The following is a 21494-nucleotide window of genomic DNA, read 5'->3' on the forward strand; positions in this document are numbered from 1 at the left end:
ACCATGTAAGAGGGGCTCCATTAGGAGTCAAAAGCATAGCAATTTCTGGGGGCTGTGGAGAGTTGGAGCTACCACAAAAATGTAGCAATGGGGAGCTGCTGGTGGGTTCCTTGCGGAAATTTATTTTAGCTCTTTTTTTTTGTACCTTAAACAGAGAAACCAGGCAGAAACTTCATCATTCCGACTCTCCCTGTCTCTGATTCATTAGTGTCTCACAGGCACCTTGCGTGCCTGCAGAAGTTACTTATTTTAGAGTTATTCAAACTCACTGAAGGCTGATAGCACACTGTCCTTTAGCGCAGTCAAAGCTCAGACTCCTCATCTGTTTCAATGTTCTCAACTGGGAAATATTTCCTCTTCACCCATATCTGAAGAACATACTTTGCCTTTTGACTGCTACTTTTCTGCCCATTTCTTAAGATCAGGTGGTGTCCTCACTAGCTAGTCAGATTCTTGCCTTAGGAAATAGGTTCCAGGCAGAAATTGTTTTACATATGCGGGCTGGATAGTACTGCAAATGCCAAATTTATGCAGAAAACCTTTCCTTTATGCCAGTGAAACACTGAGATTATGTGTCTCCTTATGCTTGATAATGCCACTTGAAACTTATAATATGTGGCAAACCAACCAGAATTGTATTGAAGGAATGGAATGTGTTAAGTCCACAGAAACATTTTGCTGCTATACAAATTAGTTATATAGTCTCAAGTACATGACAAACTCATTGAGATCTCCATGGTCATCATACGTTGTAGAAGAGGGAAGTACTGCCCACTCACTCTGTATACACACAATCCAGTAGCCAGTGGAACAAAGAGCAAACTAAGAAAAAGTACTAAATCATACAAGCTTTCAATACAACAAGCTTAATTGGCAAGGAATGAACAAGACAAAAATGCATAAATATAACTGAACATCAAAGTGAGTGATGCCTTTTGATGTGGGACAAAAACAAATGAGAAATATTCTATGTATTTATTTTCCAGACAAATGTCTCTGACTGCATGGGGTATGTGTACATCTTGTTAAAGAAATCATCACGTGCTGTACCACAATCCTTCCATAAATACAGATTGTATTAGGATTGTACTTGATCCAGCATCATACCCTGCCACTCTCTTTCCCTTCTTGGGGTTCTCAAAAACTGCACCCTGATTCTTGCTAGTCAAACAATACCCCTTCTTTCACATCTGGTTTATTTCAATAATATTGCATTTCCAATATCAACTTAAATCAAAACAAGTCTTTCTCCAGCTCTACAGTTCATTCAGCCATTTGCTAGACTGAACAATTCTTTCCTGTAACCCAGGTCCTGCTGCCTGGCCTTTCTTCAAGCCTCTTCATCATAAGGCTCATCGCTGTTGGTAGCTCAAGTCAGGCCTTTGTGTCTAGCTGGTATAGAGAATCCCTTGCCCTCTCTGATTCTCCAGCTCCTGCAGTCATGACACCATGCTCTCCCTCCTCAGAGGTCTTTCTTACCCCCCAAACTGAGCAGAGCAAACTCCCTCAATTGGTGGAAGCAGCTAAAAAGACACACATGAAGCTGAGCCAATTCCCTTAAGTAGGTAATCCATCCTGTGACAGTTCAATACAATGATTTGCAAATATCATATTCCAAAGCCTACAAATGCCTTTTTGCAAAACTCTTTTTGAAATAAACCCAATATATATACATCCTTTTAATCTGCTGAAATACTGGTTTTAGTCAATCACTACCTGCATGTCCCTTCTCATGTGTTAGAATATGCATTCTCTAACAGTATGGGTCAGCCTTATGTCACCTCCCATATAAGTAAGGTTGGAAGGATTAGAGATTTATTTGTATGTGTCATAAGCATCAGTTTCACCATGCACACATAAGCCAAGGAAAAAATATTTCCATTGATGATAACAGAAATTTACAGATAGGCAAACTAAGAAAAATGCTGTGTGAGGATTTATTAAAATTTAATTTAAGGATATTTACTTTGTATATTTTGACATGTGATGTTGACAATTTCTGTTTTAATGGTTATAAAGCTTCAACTTTTTGAATCTCAATGTCTGCTGTCAGTAAATAATTGTCTGACTCTTCCCCATTGTCAGACCCGCAATAACAACTATGAAAATGTACAATAAAAAATGCTTAAACCCCATAATTTTGAGGAACTTGAAAATTTAAAATAAAAAAAATTAAAAATGCTTAAAAATAGATATTGATATAGACGTCAAAATTATAAAAAATAAAAATTGAATTCTGCCAAGCCTACATATAAGGGTATGTGCTAGTTATGCGATTTCTTTCTCTGTGTAATTCACGATGACATTGCTAAAGTCCAGTTTCTGAATATTGCCAACTTAGTGGTTGGAGACAGACTGTGGACACCTGACTCACGTAAAATAGTTCCTTGCCCTTTGGGTAGTTCCTCTGAGGTCATCGTGACTACTTTTTGAGTACAGTGCTACTAAATGTGACTAAAAGTATTTATTGGAATCTGGTTCTGAATCAAGAATATCTGTTGCAGGAAACAACATAGTGGACTCCACATAGGTTACAAAGCTATAACTGAGAAAATGGAATTTTGAAGTTCAGTAACTGCATAATCAGTGGAAAGTTACTTACAGAAGTATCTAATTTAATTTTCTTTTACTAAGAAAAAGTAAAAAAATGTTATCACTTGTTTTCCACAATATAACTGAAAGCCAACAATTGATGTGTGTGTATCAAATATTTTACTATTTATAACTTACTTGTGAAATACGCTTTAATAAAAACTTTATGACCAAACATTGCCTCTTTTTTATATTTGCAATATTGTTAACATAAATAATTTTTAGAGAATCAAAAGTTAGATCTAGATTATAATTCTTTATCTAGTGATATAATCTAAATAATTGTATCTCACTTATTGGATATCTTGTAGAATTTTGTTACTGTTTATTTTTATTTTTTAAAGCCTGAATTGCAGATTAATTTGTAAAATAAATTTGGGCCAGCAATACTTTCTTGTCTTTATACTAAAGATGTAAATATTAGAATCTGATTTATACTGAAGTCATTTGCTTTTCTCCAATAAAAATGCCAATATTAATACCTCCATGTGGTTTTTCTTACTTCTTTAATGAATGATTCTTTATTGAAATGAAGCATTTACAGCTAAGGCTGTGAGTAAGTCATGGAGGTCACGGAAGTCATGGATTCCATCACTTTCTGTGACCTCCGTAACTTTTGCAGCAGCTGGTGGGCCTGGCTCAGGGGCAGCTCAGGTAGCCAGGTGCACCGACTGCTGCTGGGGCAGTCTCCCCCACCCAGCAGAAGAGTTTGGGTGTGGGACGGGGCAGGGGGTTGGGGCACGGGATGGAGTGAGGGCTCTGGGTGGTGCTCACCTGGGGGCTCTCTGGAAGTGGCCACATCCCCCTCACTCAGATGTTAGGTAGAGGCGAGGCCAGGCAGCTCTGCATGCTGCTTCCGCCCAGGGCACCGCCCCTGCAACTCCCATTGACTGGGAGGAGGCCAATGGGAGCTGCAGGGCCAGTGCCTGGAGGCAGAGGCAGCACGCAGAGCTGTCTGGCCTTGGCTCCGCCTAGCAGCTGAGTGAGGGGGACGTTGCCACTTCTGGGGAGCCCCCCTGGTAAGCATCACCCAGAGCCCTCACCCCATCCCATGCCCCAGTCTCCTGACCCCTCCCACACCCAAACTCTGCTGCTGAGGAGGAGCAGAGCCAGGTAGGGAGCTTACTGGCCCCACCAACCTCCTGCGTCCAGCACCAGCTGGGGTCCCAGGCCACGCACCACTGTCCGCACCCCAGTGGGGATCCCAGGATGCGCCCCACTGCTCAGAACACCTCAAGCACCTGGGCCACCCTCCCTCAGCACCCACGGGCTGCTCTGTGACCTGTCCGTGACTTTTACTAAAAATACCTGGGACTAAAACGTAGCCTTATTTATAAATCTAACATTTCATTTTGCCATAGAATGGATATTGTATCTAATATACTATGATGTTTTAGGGGGAAAATGATTTCTTAATTGCTGCAGAAAGATATTTCATCATAGTTGTCTCTTATGAGGTCAGCAGACCCCTCAAGATTTTCTTACACAGCTTTTTACAACTGAGAATGAAATTTAAATCTTAATAGATGTTTTATATTCAAAGATGCTTTCATTACATTGATTTGCTGAAGCAATTGAACAATAACAGCATTTTTGGGACAACTATGAGGTAGAAATTAACATTTCCATGGAAACTATGCTTCAGGCTAATACATGTATTCATCTGTCAATTCACATCAGAGAGAGACATTACAATGTGAAAGTATAATGACTTGGTCCCCAGAGTCCTCATTTGGCCAAAAAATATTGTATTGACTCATTCTTAACTATTTATACAACTGATGTAAACTTCTAACAGCTACCCTTTAAACCATAATTATTAGATTTATTTAATTGAACTTATAATTAGTAGGTTGATTGAAAACAATTGAGCACTTAATTAGTATGTTTGTTAAAATGAATGCTCTCAACACGCAATATTTTTCTCTTTCTCTAAAGAGAAATTCATCAGTGAATGAATAGGTGACTTCAATTTACTCTCTTATATATAGCATTATTCAAGCAAAGCATGTGTGTATAAAAATAGAAACAATAGGCAACACACAAAGTGCACTCTGGGACTTTTAGACTTCATCTATACTTGCCTACACCTGCAGTAGCCTGGAAGGTACATGTATCTACAAGCCACAGCGAAAGGCAGACTGGGTCCAACCTCACTGTGGTGTGTAGCTACATGTGACAGTGAAAGGCTCCAGTGGGGGACAGGCAGCAGCGATATGCTCCAGCAGCTCCCTACTGCCAGAGCCTCTCACTGCAGTGAGGAAAGGCTCTGGCAGCGGGGAGGTGGCAAGGAAAGTCTATAGCAGCTCTCTGCTGCCAGAGGCACTGCTTGAGCATTTAAAGAGCTGTCTATGGTATATACCCTAGGGTTCAGGAGTGTAGGGCACTTTACCCAACTCACCTACCCAGTGCCTCACTACTATTTATATCTGTGCTAGCTGGTGGTGCAGTGATGTTACTACATGGCAAGCTACTGCACTGTAGATTCATACCCTGGCTTGCTGGGCAGTAAAGTTCCATGTAGTCAGGCCCCATGAGATCCCTCATTACAGTGTTACCACATATGTATCTGTATTGAAATCCTTTGCTGGGATAAACTTATATTAATTTCATAGACCTGATTCTGTGTTATAACCTTTCCCTCATTTTGGCATTTCAAGACAATAATTCACTACTAACATATCTTGGCACAAGTTTCTATTTGATAAAATTACACTATATAAGGATTTCAGATATGCAAATTCCTTTCTTGCATATTTATTTTTCTATTCTTTTTCAATATTTTTATTATTTTTCAATACCTTGTACAATTTCTAACAAAGACAAAATCTGAGTGCCAAATTGCATGATAATATTTTTCTTATTTGTATAACCTTTCTGTAAACAAATTCTCCTCTTGCTCTAACACATTTTTATCACTATAGTACTATTAAAAAAAAAGGTTTGACCAAGTGAACTAAGTACAGGATTGGAAGTAAATAATACTTAATTATCGAACTCCCAGAAATGTAGCAAGGATTAGTTAGTACTATTATATTTTTTTAGTTTCATATAAATCTGTAAATATGGGGGGGTCAATCAGAGATCAAGGTTAGGACATAAGTTAAAGTGTGACTGAATTAGTGGAACAGAACTCATGAGGCTGAACCACCTAGCAGTTATTCACATCTTTCAGCTAAGAAGGTGAACAGCCTATCTGCCCAAACCTGTCAATCAAACAACACCATTTCTCAATACAGTGGAGTCGCATCATACGTGCATTTAAGTTACACGAATTCAACTATATGCACACAATGAGCATATGCCCCAGAATAAGCGTGAGATGGGAGAAGTGAATCTGCTCTTCCCTCAGTCGGTCTCAGTTCCTGCATGCCTCTCATAGTGTAAGCATCTCTCTGCACTGAGTGTGATTCTAGTGTTTAAAGATATGTATTTTTCGTACAACATGGCCCCTAAATGCAAGCCAACTACTTCATCTGGTGCTCAACCAAAGAAACAGCGATCTGTTCCAACGCTGGAAGAAAAACTGGCTGTGTTGGACTTATTGAGAGACGGTATGTTGGTCTCCAACGTGGCGCATAAATATGGCCACAACGAATCTAGCATCTGTGCCATCGAGATTCGAGAGAGAGAAATTCGTCAAGCCGTGGCATCAAGTGCTCCAGTTTAGTGAAGACTGAAAAGGCATTAAACTTATGGCTGGAAGTCATGAACCGTAAACATGTGCCTATCGATGGCAACACATTGCGAGAAAAGGCTCTTAGCACTACGTGCTCTTCAAACCTCCCACCGAAGAGGAACAGCCTTCTGATGAGAAGGAATTCAAAGCCAGCCAAGGTTGGCTTAACAGTTTTAGGAACCGCTTCAACCTCAAAAATGTGCAGACTACTGGTGAAGCTGCATCTGCCGATGAAGAGGCAGCAAAAGCCTACCCCAAACAATTACAGAAAATCATAGAAGAAAAGGGCTATCTTCTGGAACAAGTTTTAAGACTGTGTGACTGTGTTGTTCTGTGGCAATGCAGCTGGGCATTTAATAAAGCCGGGCTTGCTCAACAGGGCTGCAAATCCCCGTGCCCTAAAAGGCAAGAACAAAAGTCTCCTGCCTGTGTTCTGGCAATCAAATAAAAAGAATTGGGTGATGGTAGTATTATTTCTGGATTGGTTCCACAAGTGTTTCATTCCGGAGGTCAAGTGGTACCTCGAAGAGAAAGGACTTGACTTTAAAGTGTTGCTGATTGTAGACAATGCTCCTGGCCATCCTGAGGCACTCTGGTTTGTGCATAACAATGATTAAGTTGTCTTTCTCCCCCCCGATACCACCTCCATCCTCCAACCTCTCGACCAAGGTGTGATTCGCTGTTTCAAGGCCACGTACACGAGGCTTACGTTTTCACAGATACATAGCGCTATGGATGCTGATCCCAATCTTAATGTGATGGAGAGTTGGAAGTCCTTCAACATTGCCGATTGCATCACTTATATTAAACAGGCAATGGATGCAATCAAGCCTGAAACAGTCAATGCATGTTGGCGAAACCTATGGAAAGAATGTGTGAATGATTTTGGGTTTCCCGACCATGGACAAAGAAGTGAAATGCATTGTTCAGGTGGCCCAGCAAGTGGGTGGTGATGGCTTCGTCGACATCCTTGAGGAAGAAATTGAAGAATTAATTGAGAGCCAAAGAGAAACATTGACTAACGAAGAGTTAGAGGAACTGGTAAAATCGTCTACAGAAGACGAAGATGATGACGATGAACAGGAAGAGCCAGCAAGTTGGAATCTTCATAAATTTGCTGAAATGTTCCAAGCAGCGAAACACTTGAATGATTTAATTTCTGAATATGATCCCTCTATGGAACGAAGCCTCAAAATCACACATAGTATTACGGATGATTTGAGACCGTATCAAGAAATGTTTGAGCAGCTCAAGAGATAACAGCGACAGTTACTGATCACCATGTTTTTCAAGAAAAAACAACCAGCAGCAGATGAACCTGGCCCTGACCTCTCTCTCTCTTTTTTATGTAATTAAAATACAGTACTGTAAATTATATTTTGCATATGTACTCTTTATTATATACTGTACATTAATGTATATATTATACATTTATACATATTACTGTACAGGGTTGTATACTGTACACAAAACCATGTATACTGTACTTTATGGGCGATTTAAGGGATTTTCAAGGGTAATTTTGACTATACACGATTTTCACCTTACGCGCTGACTTTAGAACCTAATCCCTGCAACTCCACTGTAGTGTGTTAACAATGAAGTTTCCATCTTTAAAAAGGGCAATGGGCCTTCTACAAGCCTGCACATTATGGCCCTGAAAGCATCCCTATTAAAAATGCACTTAGGCACAGGTTTAAATTTGAAGTGAAAGTTAAGCACGTTTAAATACTTTTTTGATTTGGAGTCTAGTTTATTGACAGTGGAAAGTCAGAGAGGAAAGCTTTTTGTTTTCAATTCTTACAATGCTTATTAAATCACAGAACACAACTAAGCTGCAAGGTTGTTTAGGACTTGGTAGGTTTATTTGTGGAAGAATTGGAAAGTTAATTTTGAAATGAAGAGAAGTAGTGAGCTGATTAACCACATCCTGAATCTACCCTGTGTCCCCAGAGCTAAAACTGCCAGAGACAGAACTTTAAATCAAGCCAGAAAAGTGAGAGAAATCTTGTAGGAAAAAAGATACTGTCTCCCGTGACCTTCTCATAAACAAACTGCAGAAAAATAGCCTAAACGAACCTACTATAAGGTGGGTACACAACTGTTTGGAAAACTGTACTCAGAGAGTAGTTATCAATGGTTCACAGTCAAGCTGGAAGGGCATACCAAGTAGGGTGCTGTAGGGACCTGTCCTGGGAATGCTTCTATTCAATATCTTCATAAATAATTTGGATAATGGCATAGAGAGTGCACTTGTAAAGTCTGAGGATGATACCAAGCTGGGATGGGTTGAAAGCGCTTTGGAGGATAGGATTAGAATTCAAAATTACCTTGACAAACTGTAGATATGGCTGGAAATAAATAGGATGAAATTCAGTAAGAACAAATGCAAAGTACTACACGTGGGAATAACCAATTGCACAAATACAAAATGGGAAATGACTGCCTAGGAAGGCAAGTATCAGAAGTGTGTCTGTGTTAGTCTGGATATGTAAAAAGCAAGAGAGAGTCCTGTGGCACCTTTAGATCTGTTAGTCTTAAAGGTGCCACAGGACTCTCTGTTGCCTAGGAAGGAGTTCTGCAGAAAAGAATCTGGGGGTTATAATGGATCACACTAAATATGAGTCAAAAATGTAATAATGTTGCACAAAATGTGAACATCATTCCGTGATGTATTAGCAGGAGCGTTGTACACAAGACACAAGAAGTAATTCTTCCACTCTACTCAGCACTGATAAGGCATCTACTGTAGCAGTGGGTCCACTTTTGGGCATCAGACTTTGGAAAAGATGTGGACAAATTGGAGAAAGTCCAGAGGAGAGCAACAAAATTGATCAAAGTTCTAGAAAACATGACCTATGAGGAAAGATTGAAAAAAATGGGTTTGTTTAATGCGGAGAAGAGAAGAGTGAGGAGGGGATATAACAACAGTCTTCAAGGGGGGAGGGATAGCTCAGTGGTTTGAGCATTGGCCTGCTAAACCCAGGGTTGTCAGTTCAATCCTTGAGGGGGCCACTTAGGGATCTGGGGCAAAAATTGGTTCTGCTAGTGAAGGCAGGGGCCTGGACTCAATGACCTTTCAAGGTCCCTTCCAGTTCTAGAAGATTGGCATATCTCCAATTATTACCAATAAGTATGTAAAGGGTTGTTATAAAGATGAGGGTGATAAATTGTCATCCTTAGCTATTGAGGACAGGCCAGGAAGTAATAGGAAGCTTTTATTGCTTCAAAGGACATCTGTCGGGGTAATTAAGCACTGGAACAAATTACCTAGGGAGGTTGTGGAATCTACATCACTGGAGGTATTTAAGAAAAGCTTAGACAAACACCTGTCAGAGATGGTCTAGATAATATTTAGTCCTGTCTCAGTGCAGGGGACTGAACTAGATGACCTATCTGAGATCCCTTCCAGTCCTACACTTCTAAGAGAAAAATCATGCACAACCTTTGGGTATGAGAAGCCACAATTTATCATTCTTTACTTGAGTAAACACATTAGCTATAAGGAAGCGTTCTCCTAATTAGCAAACACACCAGAAGCTAAAACATTTGTTAATTAAATTATGCAAGAATCAGATGGCAATGGCTACTGGAATTAGATTATTTAATATCTGATATACACTCTAAAGAACAGATACTTGCCCTACAGTAACTGTGGTTCTTCAAGATGTTGTAGTTAGTGTGGATCTCACTATAGGTTTGCATTTGAATCATAGATGCAAGATTGGAGTCTTTTGAATAGCTATGTCCATCAAGGATACACAGGTGCTCCGTGCCTTCCTGTGCACCCATTCGAGGGCATAAAAGATGGGGTGGTCACCTCCCTACTTCAATTGCTTCACAATTCAAAGTGTGAGGGTATGTCTACACTGTCCATGTGGCAGCACTGTGACGTGGGTTGAGTAGACATGCTTTATCGCCAGGGGAGGGCTCTCCTGGTGATAAAAAATAACCACCCCGAATGAGCAGTGGTAGCTTTATCGCTGGGAGTGTGGCTCCTGGCAATAAAGCGCTGTCTATAGTGGCACTTTTCAGTGCTAAAACTTTTGTCAGTCAGGGTGTGTGTTTTTTCACACCTCTGAATGACTAAAGTTTTAGCACTGAAAGTGGCAGTGTAGACACAGCCTGAGTTGCTGAGGACTCTGAAAAGCAGGGATGGAAGGCAGGTCATGGGATCCACATTGACAGCAACATCTGAAAAAATACACAGCTACTCTAGGGTAGCCATTCTCTTTTCTTCATGCCTCATTGTGGAGCCCACTGTAGGTGACTGAGAAACAGTATTCCCTCTGGACAGTGAGAATGAGCAGTATCAGCTTCATCTGTCCAATAATGGTTGGAATACTGCTCTCTCAAACTTGGCATCAGATCTAGCCACCACAGCAAGAGTGTAATACTTGAGAGGCATAGTACAGAGGGTTGTTCCACATTGCTGCTTTAGAGAGCTCAGATACTGGCACATTTCTGAAGCACACTAAACTTGCTGTATGTATTTTGGGGGAGTGTGCCGTGATGTTTGGAGTGAGTGGCTCACCAGCTGAACTAATACATTACTTGCTCCACTTAGAAAGTCTCTATGATCAGACAAGTTGGCCTTTCAATGAGCTGGATACAGCCACAAAGAAATGAGGAGACAATTTGAAGGATTTGGTCCTATCCAGCTTCTCCTCTACTAGTGTTGAATGTGGTTTTGGAAAGAATACTGAAAGATTAATCAACTGATTCAGGTGAAACACTGGACTAACTGAACAATGAACTTAAGGTGCAGTTTCAGAACCACCTTGTCCTTGTGAAAGCATGAATATGGAGGTCTGGCCATGAGGGCTTGGAAATTTGCACCAAGCTGATAGCCACCAGACAGACTGTATTAAGGGTAAAGTGATGTATCAAACAATCCAATAGCATCTTGAACAGAGGTTCCATGAGCTTTGAGGAGGAGGATGTTGAGATCTCATATAGAAGTCAGGTCTCTAACAGGTGTGTAAGTATGGAGGAAGTCCTTGAGGAATCTTGATACCATTAGATGTTGAAAGAATGAGTATGAACATATCAGAGCATGAAATATTGTTATTGCTGTAAGATGGACTTTGAGCAAAATAAACAACCAATCCAGCCTGTTTTAAGTGCAGCATGAAGTTGAGGGTCTGTGGTATTGGAGCCTCAACTGTGCCCAGATTATGCTGAGCTGATGGATAGAGAACTGTTTCTATATGAAGGAGTAGTCTTCCTATTAGACAATTTCCTGTATTGGATGAGAATTTCTTGAGCCTTCCAAAAACAGTATGTCAATGGTGCTCAACGAGCCAACATCCATACTGTAAGATGTTATGACTGCAGGTCTGGATGCAATATCTCTCTGTGATTCTGGTAGACAATGTTGTGGCAGATTAGGAGATGGATGGGGTGGGGACACAAATGGACATGTGCAAGAGGTCTCACAGCCAAAATTCCCATCGTCAATAATTTAGCAATTCTTAGCTGATCACTGGTGTATAGCAGGCTATGAAGCACCAAAACAGCCCTTTAGGAAGAGAGTCTTAAAGTATATAACAGACCCTGACATTTTACTGTGTATTTGGACAGCACCTAGCAGGAAGTATTGACCTTGATAGGATCTACCATAATACAAACCATAAATAATCATCTTTATCACTGTGCACCCTTCCCACTAACAACAATTTTATTAATAAAGTTTCTTACTTTTTTCAGGTTTGGGCCTATGAAATCTTGCCAAGTTCTTTCACAGTAATATTGTACATTGTCAGACAGGATATATTTGCAGAATTTGAATCAAATGCACAAACCTTCAAAGAACATACAGCAGTTCAGTAAAGGAACTGAAGAATGAGGTTTTACAAGAGATGACAGTGGATCTGAGTTGCTCATTTTTCAGAGAAATGTCATTGCTTTGAAACAAAAATAATTAGTGTAGGAGGGAGCATTTTCTACTAGAGCTAGTGTTATGCATGACAAGGCTGGCATGACAAACTGACCTATGATTCACTGGAGCAACACTACGAACAGTTCAAACAATACACTAAACTTCTAATCAGACACAAAAAGTATTATCCTTTCATAATGTGAGGACTGAATTGTTTAATTAACTATGAAGACCAAATAAAGTTTTAAACTAGAAGCTATTGAATAAAGAGATGTTTGAAGGTAAACGTTTCAAGAGTTCATTTCAGAATTAGAATTAAAACTAAACTCAGGCAAATACTTAGTAAGGACCAATTCACAGCTTCACTTTGAACTCACAATGAAGTCTCTTGAAGTTTTTTAAAAAATAGATAACTTTTTAAACCTAATGAATATATTTTATTATTGTTATTCTTGGGTAACTGTGGTTTATAGTTCTGGCCAGGAATGAAAGCAGAATGCCAAAGTAACTGAAAGCTAACATACACCTGTTCATGCAGCCCTACAAACACTGTCTCTAACAAACAATAGCTGCAGCCAAGGTGAAAGCCTCACTAGAAAAAACTGAAATGCTAAAGTTATTATGCAAAGGAAATCTAAAGGAAATCTGTGTACTATTCTGAAATTCTGGTCAGATTCTATTCTCAATTACTGCTCAGCAATCCAGTGAATTTGTGGTTGGACTGGTGTAAGTGGGAGCAAAATTAGGAGGGAGAGGAACATACTTGGAGTTCCCTATAAAGGAGAGGCCACAATGGGCAAAGGGAAGACACAAAAAGGGTGGGTGATTATCTGAATCAATACATTTTGGACTGATGTTTAATGTGGTTCCAATAAAGGGCTTAGGTGAAGGACAGTTTGATGCAGATTTACTGCGGTGGTGGCCATGAACTCTCACAAGTAGTTAATCATTGTCTAAGTGTCACACACACCTCCTGGGTGTGGTGTTCTGTCCCAGCTAGTGGTACTGAGACCACTTAGAGAAAGAGAGAGCATGCAATAAGTGAGTCTGCTATACAGCCTTAGCTAACAGCCAGCTGGCTTTTAGCTCATGCATTAAGCTCCAGAGGTCCCAAGTTCGATCCCACCCGCCAATGACCGGGGTCTGTTGGCCTTACATAGGGATTCTTCCAGTTACTTTATTCTCAGAGTATTATTTATAAGGGACTTTAAAATGAGTTAGAATTAGAAACAATATGTTTTTGATACAAACAAAAGGATACAGCAGCATGGATACAGAATACCTTCAAATAAGGGAATCCTAGAAAAATTATTTAAGAAGTTTGATCTATGCTGTGATTTTGCTATACATCAAGCAGATGCCAATTTTTAGTTTCATACGGCTTAATCCAGGCAAAAATTGACTCCAGAACTATTTTTCCCAGGAAGATGAATTGACTTTCACTTCTCTAAAGCTGCGGGGGCTAGCTGCAGTTCTCTGGGAGAAACCTGCTCTCTTCAGCAGGCATGGACCATGATTAGCCATCCTATACTCCCACCTTTCTCCATAACAGTCTGAGTCTGTGTCTGATCAGGGTCCCCATAAGATTTTGACTTCTGAGGCCCACCTCCAGCAGTTTTCAATTTTGTACGTCTTAGTTGCTTATAGCAAGTAGTCTGTGTTGCCATTATTCCTGAGTATTATCAGAGCTTTGCTTAGATGTGTGTGGGGGAGGGGTCTCTAACATTCTAAAATCTGGAGAAATGACAGCTTCTCAAGAAACCAATTTTTGATGATGACTAGGGCTCCGTGACTTTCCGTGACCATTGTGACTTCTGCAGCAGCCAGTGTGGGTGACTCCAGGGCCACCCAAGTAGCTGGCTCCAGGGCCAGCGCTCAGGTGGCCCTGGGGACAGCCACACTGGCCACTGCTCAGGCGGTCCCCCTCCCCCGAGCAGCGGCCCCCTGGTTTCCTTCCAGCAGCAACCCCCTGGTTCTCCCGTCAGAGGCAGGTATAAATACACAACATGAAAAGATATATCTGCCTCTGTATTTTCCACTCCATGCATCTGACGAAGTGGGTTTTAGCCCATGAAAGCTTATGCCCAAATAAATGTGTTAGTCTCTAAGGTGCCACAAGGACTTCTCGGTGTTTTTGCTGTTACAGACTAACATGGCTTGTGGCTGAACTGGGGGCTGGAGCTTCCCATGTGATTGGGCTTCAACACTCTCTAAAATCCCACTACTCATGGTAAAATAGCAAGAGTTGGCAATACTGTAATAAAAAAGAAAAAAATCCCTTCTACCATGTACAACAGAGCAGTTCACAGATGGCTGCACATCCTATTGCATGAGGACACTTTTCTATTGAAAAAAAAAAGTGACATTGATACTGTTTCTTTAAATCAATAGCAGGAAGCAAGGCAAGAGAGGTCTGATGTAGGTCCTAGGCAGAAGCTCTGCAGTGAAGCAGAGAGACAGTGTGAGAGAGTAGCCGTAATGATAAAACTGCTTTTCTTATTCTAAAAGAGTTCCTTGTTCAGTGTTAAAAGAAAGTGACTGATTTTTTTCACTATTGTCACAAGACCAAAAGAGGGGCAGAAGCATTCAGCCAATCAAGAAATCCAAATGTTTTATCAATGAGTAAATGAGATAAGGAATATTGCATTTTCCCATTATAAACTAAATGGAAAACACAGCAAATGTAATGAATGTATATTAAATATCACAATTCCAGACTATTTCATTGTAGCCATAGTGTAACTCTGAGTGTGCTGGCGTAGAAACTGTATTGGTAAAAGTATATCTTATAATAATGTCACAGACCTGACTAAGCCTATGGGTGTTGCATGAAATGAGCTCATCTAACTTCAGTAGTGTAATAAATGTCTAACTCAGTCTCTCACTGACCTAAATGCAAAGTGCACTCGGAATTAGGTGCTGACCAGGACTGGCTTCCTGGGCTAGGCAGAAGGAGGATCCTTCCTCTCTCTCCTCTCCTGGTTTCACCCAGGACTGCCACAAGATAGAAGCAGCCAGTCCTTTTTATATGGCCTGCAGAGGCATCAGTGACTTCTGCCTGCTCCCAGTCCTTCTAGCATGCTGGAGTAAAAAGTCTCACTGGTTCCACCAGCAGCTGACCCTGGGAGGCCTTTCTAGACAACTAGTGAAAGTCCAAACTCTTCTGTCCTTTTTTAAAAGCCTGTTTCCTAGAGCATGGCACATCAAGATAGCAGGGTCTCCAGTAGGGGGCAGCAAATGCATAGGACACCCAGTCACAGGCACCTAAACATATTTTAGGCTTACTACAGCTGTAGAACTACACAACATGCTACCACCTCACAGCACATCAAACCATTAATGCAAATGGGTGAAAGAACCATTTTTCATTATTCATGTCCACAACTGATCCACACACACATTTATCAGCCTATACAAAAGTAATTTCAGTACATATAAGTCTTGACTTTCTCTCTGAATTTGGGCTCAGCTACTCCTATTCCTCCCAACCAGCACTGCCTTCTTGTGCCTTTGTATCAGTCCTCAGCTAATGGGTTAATTAACCCTCTATCACCTCAAGACTGCCAGCCTGGTTAGATAAAATTACATACCAATATCCAATCAGATATCTCTAGGAGACCTAAATACAGTAGAACCTCAGAGTTATGAACACCTCGGGAATGGAGGTTGCTCATAACTCTGAAATGTTCATAACTCTGAACAAAGCATTATGACTGTTTTTTCAGAAGTTACAACTGAACATTGACTTAATAGAGCTTTGAAACTTTACTATGCAGAAGAAAAATGCTACTTTTAACCATCTTAATTTAAATGAAACAAGCACAGAAACAGTTTCCTTACCTTGTCAAATCTTTTTTTTTAAACTTTCCCTTTATTAGTCTAGTAGTTTACATTTAAGACAGTACTGCACTGTACTTTTTTGTCTCTGCTGCTACCTGATTGTGTACTTCCGATTCCAAATGAGGTGTGTGGTTGACTGGTCGGTTCGTAACTTTGGTGTTCGTAACTCTGTGGTTCTACTGTAGTGCTCACCTGCTAGCTCCCCAGCACTATGTCATACAGTCAAACGCAAACTATAAACCAGTTCAAAAGAGGCTGTGGCTGCCTGCATCCTAAAGGGTGAAGTTAAGGTGTTTAATTATTCTGTTTGCAGAACCATTCCATTACAATCAAGAGATAAAGTTATTCGCTATTGAAGAATTATGGTTGAAGGTGAAGATGGCTGCAGGGAACATAAACAACAAACTATAGCAAATAAAATACAAATGGGAAAACAAATAGGATCCAGGCATTGGAAAAAGAGCTACAGGACCACAGGGAACTACTGTATCTACAAACGGAAATATATTTTACCTGACATCATCTTGTGAGAATCGCCTTTGTAAATCCTCTTTTTTTCTCTGTTTTTTCTCTTTCCCTTCCTCAGTTTGATCATCATGGATCTTTTCATCATCTCCTGATTCTTTGCTTTCCTCCTTATCACAGTTTTCTGTCACCTCTTGCTCTTCCCCCTTTTCATTAACTTGTTCTTGCTTCACTTTTTCCTCAAGCTCCTGCTCCTCCTCCTCCTCCTCAGGAAATATCTCCTCATGCTCATCCCCTTCCTGTCCCCCCTCTTTTTTTCCCTCTATATCCCTTGACCTTCTGAAGTCAACACAAATTGAGGAAGGCATGCAAACAAAAAAGAAGAGAAAGTGAAGTTAGGGTGTAGAGAAGAAGCATTCATGCAGTACACAAAAAGAAATTTAAAAGAAAAGAAATAAATTGGAAGGGAAAACGTAGTGAAAGGTAAAAGCATGCTGGCCAACTTCCAGCACAGGCTAGACAAAGATTAAGATGCAACAATTTTTTCAGGAGAGTCTGTAATGTACATATTTTGTATACAAAGTTACATGCTGATAAATCACACAAAAGTGTGCATAAACACATGGAATGCACAGTTCTGTATTCCAGACAATATCAATTATGCAAAATGAGAGATACTTAAACCTACTCTTTTTAAAAAACATAATTTATCTTGGGAGGGGAAATTTCCCAGAATTAGGAAAAGACGGTTACTCACCGTTGTAACTGTTGTTCTTCGAGATGTGTTGCTCCTATCCATTCCAGTTAGGTGTGCGCGCCGCGTGTGCACGGCTCTTCGGAAGATTTTTACCCTAGCAACTCCGGCGGGCCGGCTGGGCGCCCCCTGGAGTGGCGCCACTATAGCGCTAGATATATACCCCAGCCGGCCCGTCCGCTCCTCAGTTCCTTCTTGCCGGCTACTCCGACAGTGGGGAAGGTGGGCGGGTCGGGAATGGATAGGAGCAACACATCTCGAAGAACAACAGTTACAACGGTGAGTAACCGTCTTTTCTTCTTCGAGTGATTGCTCCTATGCATTCCAGTTAGGTGATTCCCAAGCCTTATCTAGGCGGTGGGGTCAGAGTGAGACGTGGCAGAGTGTAAGACTGCTGAGCCGAAGGCTGCATCGTCTCTGGATTGCTGCACCAACGCGTAGTGGGTAGCGAAGGTGTGGACAGAAGACCAGGTGGCCGCTCTACAGATATCCTGGATGGGTACATGGGCCAGAAAGGCGGCAGACGAAGCTTGCGCTCTTGTAGAGTGAGCGGTGAGGCGGCTAGCTGGCACACGAGCAAGCTCGTAACATGTCCGGATACAAGATGTTACCCAGGAGGAAATCCTCTGAGAGGAGACCGGCTCGCCTTTCATGCGATCAGCAACCGCTACGAACAGCTGGGTCGAACGCCGGAAGGGCTTCGTCCGCTCTATATAAAAAGCGAGGGCCCTGCAGACGTCCAGGGTGGGAAGCTGTTGCTCACGACTTGAGGCGTGCGGCTTCGGGAAAAAGACCGGAAGGAAAATGTCCTGGTTTATGTGGAAGGCCGACACCACCTTAGGGAGGAAGGCCGGGTGTGGTCGAAGCTGCACCTTGTCGCCGTGGAAGACGGTATACGGTGGACCAACTGTTAGGGCACGGAGCTCGGAAACTCATCTCGCTGAAGTTATAGCGACGAGAAAGGCCATTTTCCATGAGACATAGAGCAGGGAACACGTGGCCAAGGGCTCGAAGGGGGCTCCCATAAGCTTGGCCAGAACTAGGTTCAAATCCCAGGACGAGGCAGGACGCCGTATTGGCGGGTACAAGCGGTCTAGGCCCTTAAGGAAGCGGGAAACCATCTGGTTGGAAAAGATGGACCGTCCTCCTATGGATGGACGAAAGGCGGACACGGCTGCCAGGTGTACCTTCAAGGAGGAGACCGCGAGTCCTTGTTCCTTAAGGGACCAGAGGTATTTCAGGATCGTAGGAATAGGGACCAGGAAAGGATTAAGGCCTCTCTGATCGCACCAGAGTGCGAAACGCTTCCATTTCGCGAGGTAGGTTGAGTGAGTGGAAGGCTTTCTGCTTTCCATCAGGACTTGCTGCACCGCCGCCGAACAATCACGCTCTGCGTGGGTCTACCACGCAGGTACCAAGCTGTGAGATGGAGGGACTGTAGGTCCGGGTGGCGGAGCCTGCCGAAGTCCTGCGTTATGAGGTCCGGCCATAACAGAAGGGGAATGGGATCCCGAACGGAGAGCTCGAGCAGCAGGGTGTACCAGTGCTGCCGTGGCCAGGCCGGAGCGACGAGTATGAGGCGGGCCCTGTCCCTCCGAAGCTTGAGTAACACTCGGTGTACGAGTGGGAACGGAGGGAAGGCATAGAGGAGGTGATCCGTCCAGGAGCAGAGGAATGCGTCCGACAGGGAGCCTCGGGAGCGACCCTGGTAAGAACAAAACTGGTGGCACTTCCTGTTCTCCTTGGAGGCAAACAGGTCTATCTGGGGAAACCCCCACCTTCGGAAAATTGTGTGCACCACATCTGGACGAAGGGACCACTCGTGGGAGAGGAACGACCTGCTGAGATGGTCGGCCAGCGTGTTCTGCACTCCTGGAAGAAAGGACGCTGCCAGGTGAATCGAGTGGGTTACGCAGAAGTCCCACAGGAGCATCGCTTCCGTGCAAAGCAGGGAGGAGCGGGCCCCGCCCAGCTTGTTGACATAAAACATCGCCGTCGTGTTGTCCGTGAACACCGCCACACAGCGCCCTTGAAGATGGGTGTGGAAGGTCTGACACGCCAAGCGGATCGCTCGCAACTCCCTGACATTGATATGTAGGGAGAGCTCTCGGGGCGACCAGAGACCCTGGGTGTGTAGGTTGCCGAGGTGTGCCCCCCATCCCAACGCCGAGGCATCTGTGGTCAGGGTGACGGATGGGCGAGGAGGGTGGAACGGGATTCCTGCACACACGACCTCTGGGTCCAGCCACCAGCTGAGCGAAGCGAGGATTGGTTTCGTGACCGTGACCACCATGTCCAGGGGGTCGCGGTGCGGACGGTACACCGACGCAAGCCAAGTTTGAAACGGGCGAAGGCGCAGCCTCGCGTACGTGGTTACGAACGTGCAGGACGCCATGTGGCCCAGGAGGCGTAGGCAGGACCGAACCGTCGTTGTGGGAAAGGATTGTAGGTCCCGGATGATGGAGACCATCGTCTGGTGCCGAGGTCGAGGGAGGCAGGCCCTGGCCAAACTGGAGTCCAGGACCGCTCCGATGAACTCCACCCTTTGTGATGGAGCTAAAGTGGACTTCTTGGCGTTTATCAGAAGGCCCAGGCACTGAAACAGGGCTAGGATCTCGGCCATTTGACTTGCTACCAGCTGTCGGGATGGCCCGCGAACCAGCCAGTCGTCGAGATACGGGTACACGGGCATGCGACGACGGCGGAGGGCTGCGGCAACCACTGCCATGAACGTGGTGAAGACCCTCGGCGTGGTGGAAAGGCCGAAGGGTAGCACCGCAAACTGGTAGTGCGCGTTGTTGACTACGAACCGCAGGTAGCGTCGATGGGGAGGGTAAATCGCGATATGGAAGTACGCGTCCTTCATATCGAGGGCGGCAAACCAGTCTCCCGGATCCAGGGAGGGAATGATGGTCCCCAGGGTTACCATGCGAAACTTGAGCTTGAGCAGGTATCTGTTGAGCTCTCGGAGGTCTAGTATAGGTTGTAGACCTCCCTTCGCCTTGGGGATTAGGAAATATCAGGAATAAAATCCCCTGCCTCGCATGTCGTTCGGCACCTCCTCTATGGCACCCAAACTCAACAGAGACTCGACCTCTTGCAAGAGGAATTGCTCGTGAGAGGGGTCCCTGAAGAGGGACGGGGAGGGGGCAAAACAAACTGAAGGCGGTAACCATACTCGACCGAACGAAGTACCCAGTTGTCCGTTGTTATTTGGGACCACGCCGGGAGGAAGTGGGAAAGACGGTTGCAAAATAACGGGGAAGGATCTGGTAAATAGCCTGATGGGCCGTCCTCGGGCGTCCAATCAAAATGCCTGCTTAGGCCCTTGAGGGGCTTTGGAGGGCACCTGGGACTGGTTACGCCAGTTGCCCGATGGTCTACGGCGGTTTAGGCGGCCTCTGCGCCCATTATCAGGCCGTGCCCTGGCCTGATTAAATGGCCGGTACGGCTGCTGCCGGAACGACCTCCGCTGGGTAGCCGGTGTGTGCATACCCAGGGTGCGGATGGCGATTCTACCATCTTTGAGGGTCTGAATCCTCGAGTCCGTTTTCTCAGAAAAGAGACCCTTAGTGTCAAAAGGGAGGTCTTGCAGGGTGTACTGGACCTCCGGCGGCAAGGTGAGGACTGCAACCAGGAGATTCGTCTCATGGTCACTCCTGAGGCCAGAGTTCTGACTCCTGAGTCTGCCGAGTCCAGAGCGGCCTGGAGGGAGGACCGGGAGGCTTTCTTGCCCTCCTCAAGGAGGGCTGAGAATTCCTGTCGGGAGGCTGTTGGGATCAGCTCCGTAAATTTGGAAAGGGACACCAAAGTGTCATAGGTGTAGAGACCAAGGAGAGCCAGCTGACTGGCAATCCGGAGCTGGAGACCACCGGCCGAATAGACCTTCCAGCCCAACAGATCCATTCTCCGTGCGTCCTTGGATTTTGGCGCTGGAGCGGGTTGCCCATGTCTCTCCCGGTCATTCACGGACTGCACTACGAGGGAGTCTGGAGTTGGGTGTGTGTAAAGGTACTCGTACCCGCCGGGAGGAACCGAGTACTTGCATTCCACCCCTCGAGCGGTGGGAAGGACGGACGCCGGCGACTGCCAGATGGTAGTGGCATTTTTCTGGATGGTCCGAATAAAGGGTAGGGCCACCCGCAGCGGGGCCTCAGCTCCAAGCACCCTGGTCACCGGGTCGTCATCCTCAGCGACCTCTTCAACGGGGAGGTCAATAGCCTGTGCCACCCGGCGAAGGAGGTCCTGGTGGGCCCGCAAGTCAATCGGTGGGGGGTCCGATG

General features: G+C 44.0%; 1 protein-coding gene across 19 annotated transcripts in view; it reads right to left on the bottom strand.

Moving 5' to 3' along the window:
- The window catches only part of RIMS2 (regulating synaptic membrane exocytosis 2), a 799605-nt gene that overhangs the window by 90617 nt on the left and 687494 nt on the right, over nucleotides 1-21494 (bottom strand). For 11 of the 19 annotated variants that reach the window (XM_045004549.1, XM_045004555.1, XM_045004557.1 and 8 more), the window contains one exon: nucleotides 16506-16796. The exons of 7 other annotated variants lie outside the window; for them this stretch is intronic. In XM_045004549.1, the coding sequence (XP_044860484.1) occupies nucleotides 16506-16796 (291 nt within the window). Of the gene's footprint in view, nucleotides 1-16184; nucleotides 16344-16505; nucleotides 16797-21494 lie in introns of those variants that run through there. One more of the 19 variants, XM_045004561.1, reaches the window with a different exon arrangement.

Source organism: Mauremys mutica, chromosome 2 (assembly GCF_020497125.1).
Source record: "Mauremys mutica isolate MM-2020 ecotype Southern chromosome 2, ASM2049712v1, whole genome shotgun sequence".
Taxonomy (NCBI): domain Eukaryota; kingdom Metazoa; phylum Chordata; order Testudines; family Geoemydidae; genus Mauremys; species Mauremys mutica.